General features: G+C 38.4%; 2 protein-coding genes across 5 annotated transcripts; one reads left to right on the plus strand and one right to left on the minus strand.

Moving 5' to 3' along the window:
* Positions 1 to 533: 533 nt before the first annotated feature.
* On the minus strand, positions 534 to 5,402 carry gltpd2b (glycolipid transfer protein domain containing 2b). Its single transcript, XM_077505236.1, has 4 exons — positions 4,963 to 5,402; positions 2,474 to 2,532; positions 1,671 to 1,849; positions 534 to 1,576 (listed from the first exon to the last, which is right to left on the minus strand). The coding sequence occupies exons 1-4, from the start codon at positions 5,030 to 5,032 to the stop codon at positions 970 to 972; spliced, it is 915 nt and encodes a 304-aa protein (XP_077361362.1). The 5' UTR covers positions 5,033 to 5,402; the 3' UTR covers positions 534 to 969.
* On the plus strand, positions 947 to 19,945 carry chrne (cholinergic receptor, nicotinic, epsilon). 4 transcript variants are annotated; one of them, XM_077505234.1, is made up of 12 exons: positions 947 to 1,386; positions 1,452 to 1,869; positions 14,249 to 14,382; positions 14,488 to 14,719; positions 14,804 to 14,959; positions 15,051 to 15,151; positions 15,255 to 15,455; positions 17,056 to 17,170; positions 17,309 to 17,423; positions 18,754 to 18,961; positions 19,045 to 19,178; positions 19,265 to 19,945. In XM_077505234.1, the coding sequence occupies exons 4-12, from the start codon at positions 14,562 to 14,564 to the stop codon at positions 19,430 to 19,432; spliced, it is 1,356 nt and encodes a 451-aa protein (XP_077361360.1). In that variant the 5' UTR covers positions 947 to 1,386; positions 1,452 to 1,869; positions 14,249 to 14,382; positions 14,488 to 14,561; the 3' UTR covers positions 19,433 to 19,945. The 4 variants fall into 4 exon arrangements, with proteins under 4 accessions (XP_077361360.1, XP_077361361.1, XP_077361358.1 ...); XM_077505232.1 differs by lacking the exons at positions 947 to 1,386; positions 1,452 to 1,869 and adding an exon at positions 10,902 to 11,027 and having other exon boundaries at positions 14,488 to 14,532; positions 14,610 to 14,719; XM_077505233.1 differs by lacking the exons at positions 947 to 1,386; positions 1,452 to 1,869 and adding an exon at positions 10,902 to 11,027 and having other exon boundaries at positions 14,488 to 14,532; positions 14,610 to 14,719; positions 19,048 to 19,178.
* Positions 19,946 to 20,371: the final 426 nt, after the last annotated feature.

Consider the following 20,371-nt stretch of genomic DNA (forward strand, 5'->3'; position numbering starts at 1 on the left):
GCCATCGCCTAATCAATAAGTTATATATTATCCTGGACTTCAAGCTAACAACATGGACCTTAAACTCATTAGTGAAATGTTCATCCATCCATCCATCCATTTTCTTGACCGCTTATTCCTCACAAGGGTCGCGGGGGGTGCTGGCGCCTATCTCAGCTGGCTCTGGGCAGTAGGCGGGGGACACCCTGGACTGGTCGCCAGCCAATAGCAGGGCACACAGAGACGAACGACCATCCACACTCACACAAGCACACCTAGGGACAATTCGGAGCGCCCAATTAACCTGCCATGCATGTCTTTGGAATGTGGGAGGAGACCGGAGTACCCGGAGAAGACCCACGCGGGCACGGGGAGAACATGCAAACTCCACCGGAGCCTGGACTCGAACCGGAGTCCTCAGAACTGGGAGGCGGACGTGCTAACCACTCGAACCTAGTGAAATGTTTGCCAAGCTAATAGGTTCATGTAGTGATTCCCAATTAGTGTGAAATGATACAATTAAATTGTCCGAAAGTTATTATTTATGAATTTTTTGTAGTCAATTCGATTTTCAATATTGACATTTTTGTGACGTTTTTGTTTGTTAACGAGCTGTGAGATTTTTCTAACGTAAAAGGATGATTTAGCTCAATAAATGCTGAGAAACGTTGGGTTAAGTGAAGTTTGCCACCTGCTGGCCATTCGAATAAATGCAATATTAAGGCACTTCCGCATCGGCTTCTCGTTACAACCTCAAAGGTCAACTGCATCATTAGCTGCCTTAAAAAGCCTCTAGGGGCACATATAGAAACATTATAGTTAATTTAATACCAAAAACAAATTGATTATCCTGTGTTTGGAAGGCAAATATGGTAATTGGAGTTGAAATACTGTATGTTCATTCACATTTTGACCACTTTAGATGCCCACGAATCCACAGCGTTCAACGTGTTAACAATGACGGCTTCTATTTGATTGATTTTTTTTTTTTTATGGCAAATCCAGCATGCCATTTTGCTCCAAAGCTTTCTGCGTCCTGTCATAGACCACCGCAATGGCCCGGACCACCCGTCCCAGGACGCCGCTCAGCTCCTCCTGGTTCTGCACACACAGCAGCCTGAAGAAGAAGCCCCTCTCGGGCATGGCGATGAAGGCCAGCTCGGCGGCCCTGCGCACAAACCAGGAGTGGTGGTTGGCCAGGGTGGTCTTGTAGGCCTCGCGGCACAGATCCGACGGGCTCCTGAGCCGGCCCGTCTCGGGGGTCTCGGCCAGCATGCCTAGAAAGAGCTTGAGCCAAAGCAGAGCTCGGTGCAGTCGCAGAAGAGTCCGGCAGCCAGAGTCCGTCTGCTGGTTGAAATCCACCAAGCCTCGTTTCAGCTCCACCCAGATCATGGAGCGCACCGAGTGGTAAGCACCGAAATCCTGTGAGGGGTCGAAATACTCCCCGGCCTTTGAGCTCACTGTGTTTTCAGAATCTGGATTCACCTCCGCTTCAGGGCTAGCCTCGGCTAGAAGCGCCAATTCCCGGATAATCGAGGTTTTGGTTACGATCTCTTTCGATATAAGGCCAACCATGGGACCCAGAGCATCCATAAACCTGGAGGACACGTAACAATTATGACTCATCACCATCATAAACGAAATTGTTGTTTCACAACACCGTAGTAACGTCGTTATCTAAAAGTTCTTACTTGACTAGCTCATCCCAGCTGGAGAGATAAGGCTGCAGCAGCACGTCAGAGGTGAAGGCCGGTGACGCCAGCAGGTGGCCGAGTAGCCGCGACACCTGGAAGGTCTGTCCCGGGCACTCCTCCAAGACTTGGGGACCCGCGGGGCCTCCCGAGGCGCTGCTGTTGGACAGCTGGTGTGCCTAATGTAAAGGGGTGGGAGGTACGTATGCCCAAATGACACGGAACAAAAAAAAAAAAAAAGTGAGTTAAATGTATGCAAATCAACCAGAAGAATCATTAGAAACTAAATATGGTAATTGTAGGCTTTACTAACTCATTCACTCCCAGCCATTTTCACAGAAGCGATCACGTTCGCTCCCGGCTGTTTTACTGGATTTTGACTGATTTTGCAAGGCCCACAGAATATTGTGTTCAATAGCTATAAAAGAAAGATTAAAGTCTCTTCTTTCATCAGGAAAAAAAAGTATGTTTCTATCTGTTTCCGTTTTGCAGCAATTAGCATTAGAAGAGAGCTAAGTTTCATCAGTTTTCACAAATCTATTTAAAATTGTAAGTAATTTAGCTTTTTTTCGAGATGGCCCTGGTTGATCTCCTTTGCTCTGCTGCCACCTGCTGGCCGTTTGTGTAATAACTAAAATTTCTGCAACTGTTCTTTGCAGTTGAGAGGCTGCATCAAAGCCTTCTGTATGCTCTAGCATAAAAAACAAAAACAAAAACGTATAAATACGTCTTTGGGACGCTTAGACCATTAAAAACGTATTTATACGTTATTGGGAGCAAATGAGCTAATTGTGTCAACGTACCTCATTCAGTCGATTGTAACCTTTTAGACAAGCATCCCAGTGGTAATCCAAACCCCCGTCTGCAATAGCAACAGTCAAAATGAATGTTGTTGTTTTGGACAGAAGAAAAAAAAATGTAAAAACCGTATAACTTGTATAATTGGTTACTTACACCGTTAGATATTTTATAAGGTTTTTACAGTACAGATACTGTAGCCCAGTGGTGTCCAAAGTAAGGCCCAGGGGACATTTGTGGACCGTCATCCATTTTTAAGCAGCCCATGGCATACACGTATTAAAAAAAAAAAAGCCATCTGCTACTAATAAATGTTTTAAAACTATACTGCAGAGCTTTTCTAAATACACAAAGATGCAAATTAATTACAACTAAACAAGACACTCATAACACTGTTAAGCAAAAATGTTTTTTCCCACTTTCTGCTTTGTGTTAATTTTGTTAAAATATCATATTAATTATTTCCAAGTAACTGCTTTTAAAAAAAAAAAAAAAAAGATCAGCTTACTACAAATTGCTCCTGCTTTTGTTCTGAATGTAAAGATGGGATTTGGCTGCTGATATTTACTGGTGGGTGACAGGGCCACAATCACACCAAAATCTTGTAAATACTAAACTATTGTCCTTGCAGAAAACTGCTGAGGTTGAGGGGGAAAAAAAAGTGGCTTGATTGATTGAATTTGGTGTGCTTGATAAATTAATTGCCCTAATTCAAGTTTAGAATGCCATAACTACAAAGTATAAACAAATCATTAATAAGGGTATCCTTATTGTAGGATGAAAATTAATATAAAAAGCACAAAATATAGCGTGTATATTGTAATCCTAGATTTAAAAATCCACACTTTAAATATTATGTATTTATTTACCTAAATACACTTCTTAAAGCCATTGTATTTTTTTTTTCTAACTCAATATTATTTAGTGTTTTGTAGAGAAATCATATTCCGTCATTCTTATGTAGAGAGAAGTTGACTTCATGTGTCGGATCGCCTGACATTTTTGCACAAGCCAAAGCCACAAAAGCTCCCATTGAGTTAAAATTCCGTGGGAGACTTCAGCAGCCGAGTCGTCCAAAACCGAAAAGTTTGGCTTCCAAACCTGTCTTGTGCGCTTCTTGTCACTCCCGCAATAGTACACAGTTTGACCATTCAGTGGCTTGAAAAAGAGGTCACAAGGTCTGTGTTGTCATTCTGGTTCAAGAAGTAGACCAGGGGTGTCCAAACTACGGCCCGGGGGCCATTTGCGGCCCGCCGTCCATTTTTCAGCGGCCCGCGACGTATGCTAAAAATGGCATTTGACTCAGTTCAATTAAAATAAAAACAAAAATGTTTGGAGATGGTCAAAGTAAGAAAGGGAAGATGTCGAATAAACAGGTGCTATTAAAGGTTAGTTGAGGTCAAACTAACGAAAAAAATAAAAATTCAAAGAACAATTTCGTTAACGAATAAAACAAAAACGAAGATGCTTTTTAAAAAAAAGCAACTACTGCAACTCTGAAAACCTAACTAAATTAAAACTATAGTTATCGCAAAGATGTCCTTCGTTTTAGTCTTTGGTAATTAATTTAATGCATGAGCCTTAGGGGATGATTTTAAATGTGACTTTTAGTAGATTTATTTTGATATAAACCCGAATAATGACGTCACGCCCATGGTGTTTTGTAAATATTGCGCAAGAGTAATACACATTAATAATAATAATAATAATAATAATACTGAAATTAACTAAACTAAAACTAAACATTTATTAAAGAACTAAAACTAATAAAAAAAAAAAAAACCTAACAGAACCACTCTGAAAACTAATTAAAACTGACTACTTAAAAAAAAAAAAACTCAAAACAAAATAAAAACTACAATGAAAAATTCCAAAATTATAATAACCCTACTGCCATATTACAAATAAATTGGTTTATATACTGTAGCATTTTTCTAAATGTGCAAAAGTACAAATAAATTATTTGTACAATTTTTAAGACTAAATTTCTCTTCACAACATTATGTGGCCCTTGCGTCCTTCTGATTTTCTGTATGTGGCCCTCAAATGAAAAAGTTTGGACACCCCTGAAGTAGAGTAAATGAACCGTTAGTGCGTAAATTATTTATCAGTTTTTATATAGTATTGTCACAATGCAATATTGACACGTGGTTTAAAAGTGCCCATGATGACACTTACATTAATAATACTTTTTAAAATAATAATTATCACTATGCATTTTTCCCCTCATTGTTGTGGTGTAACATTTAATTTGACTTAAATATATGTCAGTCTTTGCTTAATATAAACCATTTTTTCCCCCATCAAATCATCAATTAAATAATTTTTTCTAATTAAATAGGCTCTAGCATGTGATTCAGCCGTACTTGCTCTTTACAGCCACTGCAACATGTGACATATTCCTCATTTAGACCATAACTTTCTCAACAATAGAGGGGTCGTATGGATTTATTTTCAACGCATACATACGAGACAGAGAGAGAAAATTACTCACAGAGCCAGAGGGTGCCGAGGAAGAGCAGCAGGACGACGATAGCCAAGGCAGCTTTGCTCTTCACACCCATGTTGAAGTCCACTTTCCTTCTCTTCTAATTCCTCCGTGTCTCACATGAGTCCTTGTCCCTTGCACTGCCTGTCACCACAATTACTTTCCTGTGAAACCCACCACCCCACCCTTTGCCCTCAAACCTTTCATACTCCTCCCCAAAGCCTTAAATCAAAAGTTGTTTCCACCATTGTGCCTCAGAGTGCGCCTATCGACAACTGGGCAAGTGCCGCCGCTGGGTTTGTCATCCACTCCTCCGCACCGCTCATCCAACTTTCATTCAGGTGTCTTCCTTCGCCTGCCTTTGGTGACTAAATGATCCCTGAATATGCCGTTGCTCAACGTAAGAGGGTCCAGAGATCAGTCCGTGATCAACAGCGGTTGGCTGATAAAGCGTGTCCGCTAGTAAACCCCCCCCCCACCTTCTTCTTCGTCTTCTTCCTCCTCCTCCACATGTATCTCCTACATGTATGGTTTATATTCCTGGTCAGCTTGAGTAAACACCAACTCTCTCTCTCCTCCCACCAGCATTCTCCCTCACTCACTTTCACACTTTCACTCCCCCCGCTCTCACTCATTCACAATAATATGTTCTATGCAGCCCCACTGGTCTAAATGCGACATTCTGGTTAATATTGTGTCAGTGGAAAATGAGTTACGCAGCAAAATGTTTTTATCCATCGAAGGGGGCGGCCATTTTGCCACTTGCTGTCGACTGAAGATGACGTCAGTGTTGCTCAGCTCTCAGGTAACAACCGATCACAGCTCAGCTTCAGAAAACAGGTGTGCTGTGATTGGTCGTTGGCAACTGTGATGTCATCTTCAGTCGACAGCAAGTGGCAAAATGCCCCCCCCATGAGTGTGAATAAAAATGGCTGGATTTTGCTTCATAATTCTTATTCCACAAATGTAATATTAATCAGAATGTCATGTTTAGACTAGTGAGGTCACATATAACATATTATTGTCAAGAAATGTTTATTAACTCTTTGCCCGCCAAAAACGTTTAATAACGTTTAGTAAAATCACGACGTATGCCGCCGTAAATGTTGAGTGACGACAACTATTTTTTTTTATTTTTTTTATTTTTATTTTTTTATATATATACCAGTGGTCAGTATAATATCCAAGCGCAGCGCAGCCGGGTCAATGAGTTGTAAAATTAAAAACACCCACTAACTATGGCCAGCAGATGGCAGCGGTCACCGCTCGGGCCCTAACTAGAGCTGCGAATTACAATGAAACATGACGCAATCTGATGAAATTGAAAGTTTTCATGGCTGACGTGAATGATCAAAGCCTTTGTAACATTAAACCTAATTTGACGGAGCGTCACTAAACAAAAAATATTAGTATCAAAGTCACTGTTGTGGAGAAAATGTTTTCTTTTCGTTTCAATTTTCGCTGGTGATTACTAAAGAACAGAATAAGGTAGGAACATACTTTTTTTTTTTCTAATGAAAGAATGTGGTACCCATGTTGTATATGTGGCAAAAGAACACAATATTCTGTTTGCTTCGAAAAATGAGTTAAAATGCTCGAAATCCGTGTGGCAGTAAAAGAGTTAAAGTTGACTTCCACCTAAAACCTATTTAAATAAATCTCTGTTTTAATCAAAGCTAAGTTGTCCAAACAGTGCTGATTAGTGTTCATAACGATTCCAATGAAGTCAGTCAAATTTTAAACGTCTGTAACATACCATCTTTGAATGTTGGATCCACCTTTGTGATAATCACATGAAATTCTCTCTATCACCGGTGTTGCCTCTTCCTTGACTGCCGGAATGTGAACATTGAACTTGGCACACTCGAGCAGAACCACGTGCGTTACTGCAGAGCGGCTTTACGTTGGTATTTCACAGTCGAGGTGCGGGAAATAAGTGAAAGCATTCATTATATGGCTTGCAACCAATGGATGATCCCATCTGACAAAGGCGGTAATAAACCAGGGGAGACTGAAGCGGAGTGGGAAACGTGACTGTGATTTACGTTTTGTATAAGCAATAAATATATATCAAGGGTAGAACGAAGTCTGATAGAAAATGGGATCTGAGTGGGAATGTTTATGTATGGAGGTTCAGTCGAGTGAGAAAGGAAAATTTCAACCGTGTTTGACACTGTATATCCCCCATCTAGGTTTGACACCACCCTGTGGCAGCACAGCATTACTCGAGTGAGAAAAACATCTCCAGTTTCAAAACATTTAAGCACAGTGTGGCAGAAGTCACTTGTTGAGTTCCTGTATAATTATTTACGATGGACACCCAAAGTTGAAATAATAGATTTGCACTTGGTCTCCCCGTGTGCAGCTGTAAGAATCGAGACCCTTCCAGGAAGGCTTGGTACATGACGTTCAAGTGTATCTGTGGGAATTTATGTCAGAACAGCATGTGTGAGGTCAAAGGTGACTGAGGTAGAGAGTAGTTTTAGTTCTTAGCAAAGGTGCTTGAAGTGAACGCTCTCATGTCGAATCACATCAAATACTTGCAAGCTCAGTCCAGCTGGAAATGAAATAAAAAGTAGAACTGTCTAAAAAAAAAAAAAAAAGATTGGGAAACACAAGATTGAGTGAAAATCAAAATCGGTTTGCTTTCTAAAATGTGGCTGAATTTGTAACAATATAGCCCAAAATCGACTCTATAAAATCGGTTATCCAGTAAATCCCAAATCTCGATTGCGTCAGCAGTTACCAAGATCCTGTGGAATGTGGAATATTGACAATTTGCTGGGCAGGCAGTGTGAAAGGGACTAAAAGCAAAATAAGCTGTTTAACGTAAGCCACTTTCACCAAATCTGAAAACCTGGCAAATTTGTGGGTCGACTGAAACTTCTCAATTTGCATTGGTACCTTACACAGTGGATAGGAAGCTGGTAAAAAAAAGAGGATGGGCAGTGTGAAAGGGGGTATTTAGCTACAAATATTTGGCAAATTTCATGTAGGCGGGTGCTGCTCATCTCCCAATGGTATGTGCCTCACAAATGGGGCATCATTTAAAAGAGAATAAACGGGCATTTTAGTGGTTGAATATTTAAAGGGGAAGTGACAATAATATGTTGTGTGTGTCTCCACTCGTCTAATCATGGCATTCTGATTAATATTGTGTTTGTGGAATATGACTAATACATTTTTAAATCTATCCTATGGGGCGGCCATTTTTGTCACTTGTTGTCGACTGAAGATGACATCACAGTTGCTCAGGTGTCATGCTGCATTCAAGGCAAGCGGGAAGTCGGACTTTTCCGATTTCAAACCAGGAAGTGTCCAGGAACACCCCTTTGAACTCGGAAATCCTACTTGCGAAGTCGGGGGAGAAATAGGACCCCCGACTACAATGGTGACCCCTTTGGAAACATACCGTGAATGGTAAAACACAATTTACTCAAGTATAACACATGATAGCTTTCTTTGTTTATGAATATTCAACGTAACATCATGTAACACAACGTGCTTAACAGTATGCTGCTATCTCCGTGCATGAAATTATACGGAGAACTACTGAACTGTATAGAATGCTTATGAAATAAGATAAAAACATAAATGAAGCAAAATCCGCCATTTTGGTTGTTTACTTTCATCTCGAACGATTTTGGGCCTGAACTGGGAAAATTCAACTGGGATAATTCTGACTGGAAAAGTCAATTGGAAAATTTCTGACATCCGACCTTCCTCGAATGCAATATCAGGTAACAACCAATCATGGCTTAACTGTTGTCTTTTTTTTCTGGTCATGTGACAGACACATGCTGAGCCGTGACTGGTTGCTACCTGAGCCCTGAGCAACTGTGATGTCATTTTAAATTGACAGTAAATGGCAAAATGGCCACCCCCTAATTAGATTAAAACGGTGGATGTTCAACAAAAGCCATAATAATCAGAATACCAGTGCTGCATAGAACATATTGTAAAGAAATGTTCAAATGTTTGTGTTTTGACTGTTGATTTGGTCTTACTGTCTACCAGATGTACTACACTTCGGATTGGCACTCTCAAGAAAAATTCATCACGCCTGACCTGTCATCCCTTGAATGAATATTGTTTAGTTGCAGCCTGCTCTTGGACAGATGCGACCTTTCTTCTCTCTGTGTTACTGTGAGACATGTAATCCGCCTTGTGGAAGCTCCAGTTACCTTAAGGAAGCTCATCTCTGTTGACTAACTGTATATTTAGAAGTCCATCACATAGTGTGCAACTCACATGGCGCATTCCAAAAATCAGTCTCTTGCCCTTGTCAACTGCAGAGTGACACGACTTATATTACTCGCAGCACTAATTATAAAAGCAAGTGTGCAAAGTCTTCGAGTTTTGAACTTCTGCTACTTATGTTGAATTGTTGTTGATAGAAAAGGCACTAAACGTATCTAGATCTACAGATCTTTTTATGAGAATTGTCTGCCTCCTGCCCTCTAACCCGTCCACTTTGTGGTTTGTAGACGCCGTCTCACTACTGGAGCCTGGTAGTGAGACTCTCGTGTTTATATTAATACACTGAATAGGCTACATAGCAGAGAGCCGAGCAGGCGTGCACAACCCTGTCACCTGTTCACCTTCCTGCAACACACAGCTGCATGTGTCCCACCCACTCCCGTTCCATCTTAAATAGTGACCCACTCCAATCCTTGAACTCAAAAAGGCGTCGGTTCGAGACCCCAAAGTGATCCTTGAAAAAAATTGCATTCACTCACTCACTCACTCACTCACTCACTCACAGTCGCCACATGCTCTGACATACAGGACTATGGATGTGTGAAGTCACTACTTGTGGCTAGTTTTTTTTTAAGTGCAATTTAATTTTCATTAGGGATGTTTTGGCCCTTCTATGTTTAAAATCTACATTAATTGTCAGATGAAGGGGAACGTAATGTGTGTGTGAACCGAGTCAATATGCGGAGGAAATCAATGTGTGCGTGCATTAACAATATAATATAATATAATAATAATAATAATAATAATAATAATAATAATAATAATAATAACATTGATGTTATGTACAAAAGCACAATATTGTGCTTTTTTTTTAGTATGAGATTTTTATTTTTTTTTAACAATATTGTGACCTTATATATATATTTTTTTTTTGCAATATTGTGACCTTTTTTTTAAATATCGCCAACCTCCCCACAATATCATGATAATTATCGTATCGTGAGCTTCATATCGTGATACTATTGTATCATGACGTTTGGATATCATTTCATCCCTAATTCATTCTGGACAAATAATTACTTTTTTATTGCTGGAAATGGCTCAATGAGTCAAGTATCCCTTTAAACGATTAAACCGAAAACCAAAAATGAGTTGCGTTATCGATGACATGGCAGGATTTTAAAATATAACTCATGATTCTTAATACATTTTGCTAGGGATTTGTTAGGACTGATACCAAGCATCGTTATTGGGCCGATACCCAGCCTTATTTTTAAGTATTGGTGCACGTGTATTGGTCTCAATCAGGAACTAAAAATGATGAGAGTAAAAAATTGCCATTAATGTCAAATAAAATGCTATATTGGGTTTTATTAAGAATTATGTTATTGGGTTTAGGGGAGAAATTTTACATATCAAAAAGCACAAGTGGTATTGGTGACTACTCAAGACTTGAATACTCTTACTGGTATTGCTCTAAAACATAAGTGGTACCAAATATCCCTACATTTTGCAATTAGCAATTTTGAGCTAGAGTATGTTGGCGTCACCCCATATTGTTGGTCTCTAATGATCATAATGATTATTATTGTGGGTGACTGGACTGTGACTTGACATCCTGCTTTAGTGCACAGCTGCTGCGTAATCCGAGTCCACAGATAGCGACAGCCGGGGTGGGCACAGTCGAGGGGTTTGGTGCGGGGGGGATTTAGGGCTCTTCCTCCCTCGTCTTTACTCTTCCTCTCGCCTCTCTATCTCACTTTATGCTCCAGTACATATCACGACAGAGAGGAGGTTCTACAGAATGATGGCAGCATGCAGTTGGAAGCATTTTTTTGGAGTTGTGATTTTTCTCGGGACTGTTTGGCGAGGTAAGCGTCACATTGGGCACACCGTCACAGGATTTCTGGCCACTTATTTATTGCTGATTAATCTTCCTGACATGCAGTCAGTAGATCATATTTCAGACAGAACAGCAACAATATCTCAGCACATTGGCTGTCACACATTAGAGTAGATTGTGAAGCAAACGTGACTGTACTGCACATACTGAACCATCAATCCATTTTCTAAATCGCTGACCTAACGACAGACGGCTCTCTTGGGTTGGTTGCCAGTCACGGAAATTGTGAATGGGTGTTGAGTCGGAATTGCTCCCTCACTGACTGCATGAAAGTCAAAATCAGGCCATGTGAATAACTAATAATGTAAAAAAATAAAATAAAAAAAAAGTAGACAGAACTCATTGTCTCTTGTCTTGTCCACCATCTTAAAGATGTAAATAAAAACAACTCAGCAAATTATTTTGGGGCAAGCACCTGCTTTATTGTGTAAATGTCAATAATAATAACCCTAACCCTAAAATTGCTCCAATTTAAATTACTGTTAGACCCCCAAAAATACAAGTTTATTTTTTTTACTGAAGATTAAATACTGTATTTATGGAAAGAAATCCAGACACTTTTTGACACATATTATTGCCAAAAAATGTTTAAGGTTGACTTCCCCTTTAAATTGAAGACTTTAATTGTCCAACTGTGAGTTTATCTCTCACACATGCAAAGTCAGCTGACCCGCGAATGGGTGGATGGACATGAAGCTGCTCTGCCAAATTTCAGGGGCGGTTTATAAAATAAGCAAACACTATTTACACCAAAATCTAAGATACCACAAACAAGTCCTTGGATAGACGTGAGATTCTGTCATCTCGGTACACATTTGTAACCTAACATTTCCGCAAACTTTATTACTGTAAACTGGCTGCAGATGGTCCATTGAGAGCAAACGATGATTAGCAAAATAAAGTCCTCTATCCACAATTGTATTTTTCTGATGTGAACGTGACACTAGTCGCCAAAAAGAGTGAGAATTATTATTTTTTTATTATTATTATTTTTTTATTTTTTTATTTTTTGGATTTGCAGTCGGCATACCAACACCTAAGAGAAGAGGCTGGGAATGAGGCCAAGGTGAATAAACACTTCAAGATGACATACAGTAACTTCCTGTCTTGAAACACTGATGACCCCATTGAGCTTGAGCTGAAGCAGATATCAGTCATTTAGTTTGCATACAGTTAGAGGAGCAGCTGCACTCACAAATCTGGCATTCAATCAAACGTCGAGTATAATTTTATTAAGTGGGTGCCTATTTACACACCAAAACATATAAGAATGACAACACAAGGATGAGAAGACAAGACTTTTCATTTTTACTCGCAGCGAGGGGAGCAGAGTTGTCAGTTACAAACTGGAAAAGATGCTCTGACAATTCTCTTGCTTCCTCTCTTTTTATTTGGGATTTTCCCTATCCAGTTACAAAAAAATGGTTGCACTACTAAGGGGTGGGTAAAACGCAATAGTGCAACGCTGCATTATCTTAGAATAACATATCTGTCTGCTTGGATGTAAGTGTGTTGCAAGTAAGCATGTGATAATCCACGAGCATTGAAAGTTCTCGTTTTTGCTTTTGCCCCAGACGGTGTGACTCATTTTAAACACAACCACACTGTCTGGTACAGTTTATCTGAAGAAATGGGTGCAAAGTAGTTCACTTAAAGTTCATATGATATAAAGCATTTTTAGCAAATATATAATAACTTAGATACACTTTAAACGTAACAGTGCCATATAAGGGGGGTTATATTAGGAGCTTTTTTTTTTTGTTTTAAATCAATTGACAAAATGACAAAATGTTTCCCAGCTGACCCATATTGTGCATTTGATATTTTTATTGCGTTTCAATCCCCAATGTTTGTGTTGTGATGGTGAAATTACCTGAGGTTGACACGAGGTCCTGTTTTGAGTGTGTCATCTGTGGTGTAATCTGAGCTAAGCATAGTGACAGCTGTGAGAGAAGAGGCAACGGGTCGGAAATAATCTCTGCCTTTCTCTCCTTTGGTGTGTCGTGAGACTTTTGTTTTTTTTGTGGAAGCGCTTCATTGTGAATGAAGGTGATGCTGGATGTTTCTTTTGTTGCACTGTTAACTAAAAGTAGCTCATTTTAGTTTAGTTGCTTACCCGACGTCAACATTTTGGACGCCAACTCTGGATGTTTTTTTTTTTTTTTTTTTTTTTATCATTTTCATAGAAACGCTGACGTCAGCAGTCTGAAAATGAGGGCATGTACCAACATGTTTGTGCACAATAATCTCACAATCAAAACAATAACTGAAATAATTTACTGCATGCGCCAAGTCGCTTAACAACTTGAAAGCGTGAAAACAAAAAGTTTTCAGCAGTTTTAGCAATAATGTGGTAATATGGAACTGATCTTATGGCATTCCTGGAATGGTCATAGAGTATACGTAACTTCAAATTTTATAATAATTTGGAATGTTCCTGAATGTTCTTTACTTAGAGAGTTATATATGAATTTTAGGGGTGTCAAAATGAGTGTGTTAATTTTGAGTTACTTTAAAGTACCTTTAATGTCACTTTTTTTTTTTTTTTTTTTTTTTTTTTAAACGTGCGATTAATGACCGCCCCTTACTTTGAAAGTCTGTATGGGGGAATTCCATTCACAATGCAGCAGACACGTCCATGTCAAAATTGAGCATTAATACGTTTAATAATAATGCATATATTTGTGGAGACTGGTCTTGGTGCAACTATGCCATCTAGTGGCAGAAAAATGACCTCAACACAAATCAATATCACACTCATTTTTTTACAGACATGTTTTTTTTATTTTAACTACAATTTAAGAATTATTCAGAAATGACTGTATCAGTGACTAAAAGATGCAGCCATATTTCTATTAGTTTCACATTTTTTCCCACTTTTATGTTAATTAACAAGAGTATGAAAACTTCAAAAAAATATTTTATTGTACATTTTATTGAACATTTAGAACACATAAAATTTGAAATTAATTGTGAGCAAAGTCATGCGATTAATTACGATTTAAAAATGTAATTTCCTGACACCCCTAATGCATTTTAATAGCAGAATTCATTGACATTGTAGTTTAACATGAATAACTGCCACATTCTTGGTGGCTGGATGATAATGTAATAAAGCAATCATAAAAAAAAAAACACCTTTGTATCTATAATCTCATTTGTCATCCATGTCTGTTTTCTGCTTTGCAGCTGATTGTAATGAAGAGACGCAACTGATAGAAAACTTGTTCAACGGTTATAACAAGAACATTCGTCCCGTGCTTCATCCTGAGGAGAAAGTGGCGGTTCAGATCAAGCTGACCCTCACCAACCTGATCTCTCTGGTGAGAGCGCTCGACTATCTGTCACGACATTGCACATTAAAATTAGCATGTAGCGGAAAATACACAACGCGCGATAACATAAAAATGGTACGCTTTGTTCGACAGAATGAAAAGGAAGAGACTCTTACAACCAATGTCTGGATTGAAATAGTGAGTTGAATATGTTCTAAGCTTATTACATGGTAACTCCTGTCATTGTAATTGTCACATGTGATCTCCTCTACAAGCAATGGGTTGATTATCGTCTTGCGTGGAATGTATCAAAACACTATGGAATTGAAACCATCCGCATGCCCTCCAAAAGTGTGTGGCTCCCTGATATTGTCCTTGAAAACAAGTGAGGAAACTGCTCAATCTCTCCTGCCTGTAACTTTTCCATATTTAAGTATTATTTCCGCTATTTATCCTCCCATCCCCGCAGCATTGACGGCAAGTTTGATGTGGCTTACTACGCCAATGTATTGATTTCATACGACGGTTCGATATATTGGCTTCCTCCTGCTATCTATCGCAGCACGTGTGCCATAGAAATCACCTACTTCCCCTTTGATTACCAAAACTGTACACTAGCATTCAGGTAAGATACAATTGATAATGTTGCATCAGTAAACAAAATCCAGTGGCTGTATAGCAAATTGTCAATGTCTTAATGTAATTTTTATTGTCAGATCACAGACATACAGCGCCAATGAAGTGGAGCTAATTTTAGCTGCTAGAGATCCAGGTGAAAGAATTGAATGGGTGGATATTGACCCTGAGGCTTTCACTGGTAAGATTCACTGACACCGTTTTCTTTTTATCCAAGAAGTTATAAGAATGTTAAAAAAAAATAATAATAAAGTTGTTTGCTCATTATTGTTTTTACATCTTAGAGAATGGCGAGTGGGCCATTGTCCATCGTCCAGCCAGGAAGATGATAAACCCACGATACTCCCCTGATGACTTGGAATATCAAGAGATCAGTTTCAATCTGGTCATCCAGAGAAAGCCGCTTTTCTACGTGATCAACATCATTCTGCCCTGCTCCCTCATCTCGTCACTGGTCATTTTAGCATACTTCCTACCTGCGCAAGGTAAGCGAGGCCATCACTTATTTCTAATGGACTCTTTTTCATCCATCTTTTTTCATTATTTATTTATTTATTTATTTTTTACAACGTGGCAATTTTACAGGATTTTTAGGGCAAGTTTCATAAATACGAAGACTAGGGGTGTCAAAATTAGTGTTTATTTTTAGTGATAATTTAAAAATAGTGTTCATTTTTAATGACCGCCCCTAACTTGGAAAGCCTATACTGGGGGAATTCCAGTCGCAATGCAGCAGACACATCCATGTCAAAATTTAGCTGTAATAAATTGAATAATAATGCATATATTTGTGGAGACTGGGGTCTCAATTTACCATTTTAAAATTGTGCAGAATTTGACAAGTTACTTTATGTTAAAGATCAGATAAGCTCTTAATATGAAAAGAAAAATGCAAAGAGGTGTCACCAATGTCTTACAAATGCAATTATGCCATCTAGTGGCAGAAAAATTACACAAATCAATATCACACTAATTTCCCCCCCCCCAGACAGGACATCTTTTTAATTTTAACAAATTTTTGTGAATTATTATATTACTTACAAATGCAATTATGCCATCTAGTGGCAGAAAATTGACCTCAACACAAGTCATTATCACACTCGTTTTTTTTGTTTTTTGTTTTTTTTACAATACATCGTTTTTACTTTTAACTTCATCCATTTTCTTAACCGCTTCTTCCTCACAAGGGTCACGGGGGTGCTGGAGCCTATCCCAGCTGGCTTCGGGCAGTCGGCGGGGTACACCTTGAACTGGTTGCCAGCCAATTGCAGTACTTTTAACTCAATTTTATGAATTATGCAATTACTGTATCAATGACTAAAAGATGCAGCCATATTTCTTTTAACATTTTTTCCAATTATGTTAATAAGAGTATGACGATTTAGAGAAAAAAATGTTATTGTACATCTAGAACAGATATACAATTTGAGATTTAACTATTGAAGTCATGCAATTAATTTCGATTAAAAATTTTAATCACCTGACACCCCTAAGATAACACATTTGTATTTCAATTATTGTTAATTTAGTGATAAACTCGGAATTAGACCTAAATATAGTTTCATGGGCAATGTAATAACTTTGTTCTGGATTATAGGAATATCGATTAAACTATTAAACTATTTTGTTTAACCAAGAACAATCACCAAAAAGGCAGACACACTAAGCTACTTACGTTATGATAATTTCCATTGTACAGAACGAATCACAAATCATGTGTATCGTCTTAGCATGACAGAAAAGCATGACCATTGTTTTTGCTGGAATTCATAACTTTAGCTGTGAAAACTGGCTCTGGAAAATGGAAAAACAACTTTTAAAGCACAATAAAAATGAACATTAGCTTCATCCACACTATTGTATTATGTACTATGTAGAAAGAATAGTAATGGGCTTAAGGTGGACCCTTGAGGAACACCATAACTAATAAATTTAGATATATTTATAGAAAATATGTTGTTTATCCCAATAGCTAACTGTAACTAATGCTTGCGAGTCTTGTTTGGCTTTTTTTCAGAAATTGTACACTTTTCAGGCATTGTGCTTTACTTCTAAAACGTCTATTTGTTTACATGTCATAAACAGCTGGAGGACAAAAGCTGACGGTATCCATCTCGGTCTTGCTGGCCCAAACTGTTTTCCTCTTTCTCATTGCCCAGAAGGTCCCAGAGACGTCACTTTCTGTTCCGCTCCTTGGCAAGTGAGTCCGTGTGAGACTGTGAGGTTATCAGTCACTGGGATTCAAGTGATTTTTTTTTTTTAAATGCAGTATCCTGCACAAATTTGTTGCTGCTTGTGTGCACATTTTCAGTGTCTTTCTCTGATGTCCTTCTAACAGGTACATCATTTTTGTGATGTGTGTCACCACGCTCATTGCTACCAATCAAATTGTGGTGTTGAACTTCTCCCTGCGCAGTCCCAGCACTCATACAATGTCCCATCAAATCAAGCATGTAAGTGCTGTTGTCCATCCATTGTGACCTAATGATCGGAGGTGGCAAAAGTTGTCACACTCTGTAGTTTCAACTCCTTTGAACAAAAGTAAAAAAAAAAAAGAAAAAAAAAAGTACACACTAAAAATGAATTCTTGTTTTTACTTTCAAATTACAAAGCAACAAATAAAAATTTAGGTATCAAAATTAGTGCGTTAATTTAAAGTTCCTTTAACACCTCAAATTTTTTTAACGCGCGATTGATGACCGCCCCTTACTTGGAAAGCCTGTACTGGAGGAATTCCAGTCACAACGCAGCAGACTTGTCCACGTCAAAATTGATCAGTAATAAATTTAATAATATTTATATTTGTGACTGGGGTCAAGTTGTATTTTACAATTTTAAAAATGTGCAGAATTTCACAAGTTGGTCGCCCATTATAGCAATAAAAAGTTAATATTTTGTCTAGAATTAATTCGATACTTTCATTATTTTTCACATACAATTAGTACCTTTAAGAACACATTTTGCAACTTGTTGTCGACTGAAAATGACATCACAACGGCTCAGGTAACCAATCACAGGTCATGTGACATTCACAAGCTGAGCTGTGATTGGTTACCTGAGCCCTTGTGATGTCATTTTCAGTCGACAGCAAGTTGCAAAATGTGTTTTTAAAGGTGCTAATTGTACATACAAAATAATTAAAATATCAAATTGATTATAGCCAAAATATTCATGTTTGACTGCCAAAAATGTCTAAATAAGTAAAGTATCCCTTTAAAGATTAGAGAGTTCTTAATATGAAAAGAAAAATTCACTGAGCTGTCACCAATGTCTTACAAATACAATTATGACATCTAGTGGCAGAAAAATGACCTCACACAAGTCATTATCGCATTCTTTACTTTGAACTCAATTTTATACATTATTATGAAATTATTGTATCAATGACGGGCGACACGGTGGCTGTGGGAAGCACGTCCGCCTCCCAGTACTGTCAAAATCAATACAATATCACCCACATTTTTTACGGTACATATTTTTAATTTTAACTCAATTTTAGGAATTATTATAAAATTACTGTATCAATGACTAAAAGATGAAGCCATGTTTCTTTTGGTTTAACATCTTTTCCACTGTTATGTTAACAAGAGTATGAAAACTTGGAAAAAATATTTTGTTGTACATTTTGAACAGATATCAAATTAGCAATTAATTGTGAGGTAACTATTGAAGTAATGCTATTAATTATGATTAAAAAAAATTAATCGCCTGACACCGCTGATAAAAAAAAATGTAAAAGAATAAAATAAAATCCACATTTTACACTCCTTCCTCCTCTTTTAGCTGTTTTTGGAGACGGTGCCCCGCTTCCTTGGCATGTCGCCTCTGCTGGACGACCACGAGGTGACATCAGAGGTGAATGGCATGCGAGATCGGAGGCGAGAGTCCTTTGGCCTCATGCAGAGAGCAGAGGAGTATGTGCTCAAACAACCTCGCAGTGAGATGATGTTTGACAAGCAAAAAGAGAAGCATGGCCTGATGCAACCGAATGGTGAGACATCCGCAGATTCCAACTGATCATCTGAGGATGATGTTGTGAAATTTGGTCTAAAATGTATATATGCTCCCTTCCAGCAGATGGCATTGATGTCAACACGACAGCCAATCTGTACAAGAGTTTAGCTCAAGCTGCACCTGAGATAAAACAATGCGTGGATGCCTGCAATTTCATTGCGGAGACCACAAAACAACAAAATAACATTGGCTCAGTAAGTGTTACTTTCTCACATGATCAACACACGAGTGTATGTCTGTTTTCTCATTTACTTTAATCTTATTTTGATTCCAAATAAAGGAAATTGAAAGCTGGGTACTGATCGGGAAGATGATCGACAAGGTGTGTTTCTGGGCTGCCATTCTCCTCTTCATCATCGGCACGGTGGGGATCTTCCTGACTGGACACTTCAACAGGGCGCCCGAATGGCCATTTCCTGGAGAGAACAAAAAATATGCCCCACAATGAGGAGATAAAAAAAAAAAAAAAAAACAGTTCACAAATTCAAATCTCCTGAGCCTGACAAGGTTCAAAGTACTTCACGCTGTGTGTGAGGGTGATCGTCGTGATCTCCGCATGGCTTGAATTGACTGCATCAAAGATGTAATATTACATCTCATCACGGCCCAGCACAGCTCCAGGCAGACTTGCAAATAAGCAAATCATACTCAATGTTGTATGAGGTGAAAAGTGCGTATTGAGACAAGGGCTAGTTGACAACCCCACCACCCCCGGTTGGCATGGTTCTTTCGTGACTCTACACATTGCCACCATGAATGATAAAGACTGATTGAGTTTTCTTTGTAGGATTATGTCTTATTTGAAGAACCTGTGTGTGGAACTTGAGCCAGCCAATTTATCAAAGCCTTATTGTTCTTATGATTACTTATTTATCAGAATGCCTTGTAGGAGGTAGACAGCTGGGAGAGCTGATGTCTTGATGTCATTGTGCCATATTTTCTAAATAAATAATTGAATATATGCATTAATGACTGGCTGAAATACGATTGTAACGCATGCATGATTATCAAGTGGAAATATGATTTGGAACAGATTTGAACATTGTGTAAAACATAAGTAAACACAGAACACAGTGATTTGCAAATCCTTCTCAACCTATATAAAAGCAAATCGTATTCTGATCTTATTTACATTCATACAGCGTCCCAGCTTCATTGGAATAGTTTGCACTAGTTGTTTCTCACCAAATCTAATCCCTAAAAATGTAACCCACATTTCATGAGATTACCCAAGACGTAAATTATGAAACTGTAAGAATTTCCAGACCTAGCAATATCAAATGAGCATCAAGCACACTCATGTTTTTATTTTTTGTAATAATTTCAGAAACAACCAGAGGTTTTTGGATTCATTGTGATCATGTACTGCCATTTTGGGGTATTGGGC

Source organism: Festucalex cinctus, chromosome 18 (genome assembly GCF_051991245.1).
Source record: "Festucalex cinctus isolate MCC-2025b chromosome 18, RoL_Fcin_1.0, whole genome shotgun sequence".
NCBI classification, from domain to species: Eukaryota; Metazoa; Chordata; class Actinopteri; order Syngnathiformes; family Syngnathidae; genus Festucalex; species Festucalex cinctus.

Bases quoted from the DNA above. Each gene is read 5' to 3' on its own strand.
- gltpd2b (XM_077505236.1), bottom strand. From the start codon at position 5,032: ATGGGTGTGAAGAGCAAAGCTGCCTTGGCTATCGTCGTCCTGCTGCTC. The intron at 2,533-4,962 runs GTGAGTAATTTT...TTGCTATTGCAG, and splicing joins CCTCGGCACCCTCTGGCTCT to ACGGGGGTTTGGATTACCAC. The intron at 1,577-1,670 runs GTAAGAACTTTT...CGTGTCCTCCAG, and splicing joins AGCTGGGATGAGCTAGTCAA to GTTTATGGATGCTCTGGGTC.
- chrne (XM_077505232.1), top strand. From the start codon at position 10,961: ATGATGGCAGCATGCAGTTGGAAGCATTTTTTTGGAGTTGTGATTTTT. The intron at 14,533-14,609 runs GTGAGTTGAATA...CTCCTCTACAAG, and splicing joins CCAATGTCTGGATTGAAATA to CAATGGGTTGATTATCGTCT. The intron at 17,171-17,308 runs GTGAGTCCGTGT...TCCTTCTAACAG, and splicing joins TCTGTTCCGCTCCTTGGCAA to GTACATCATTTTTGTGATGT.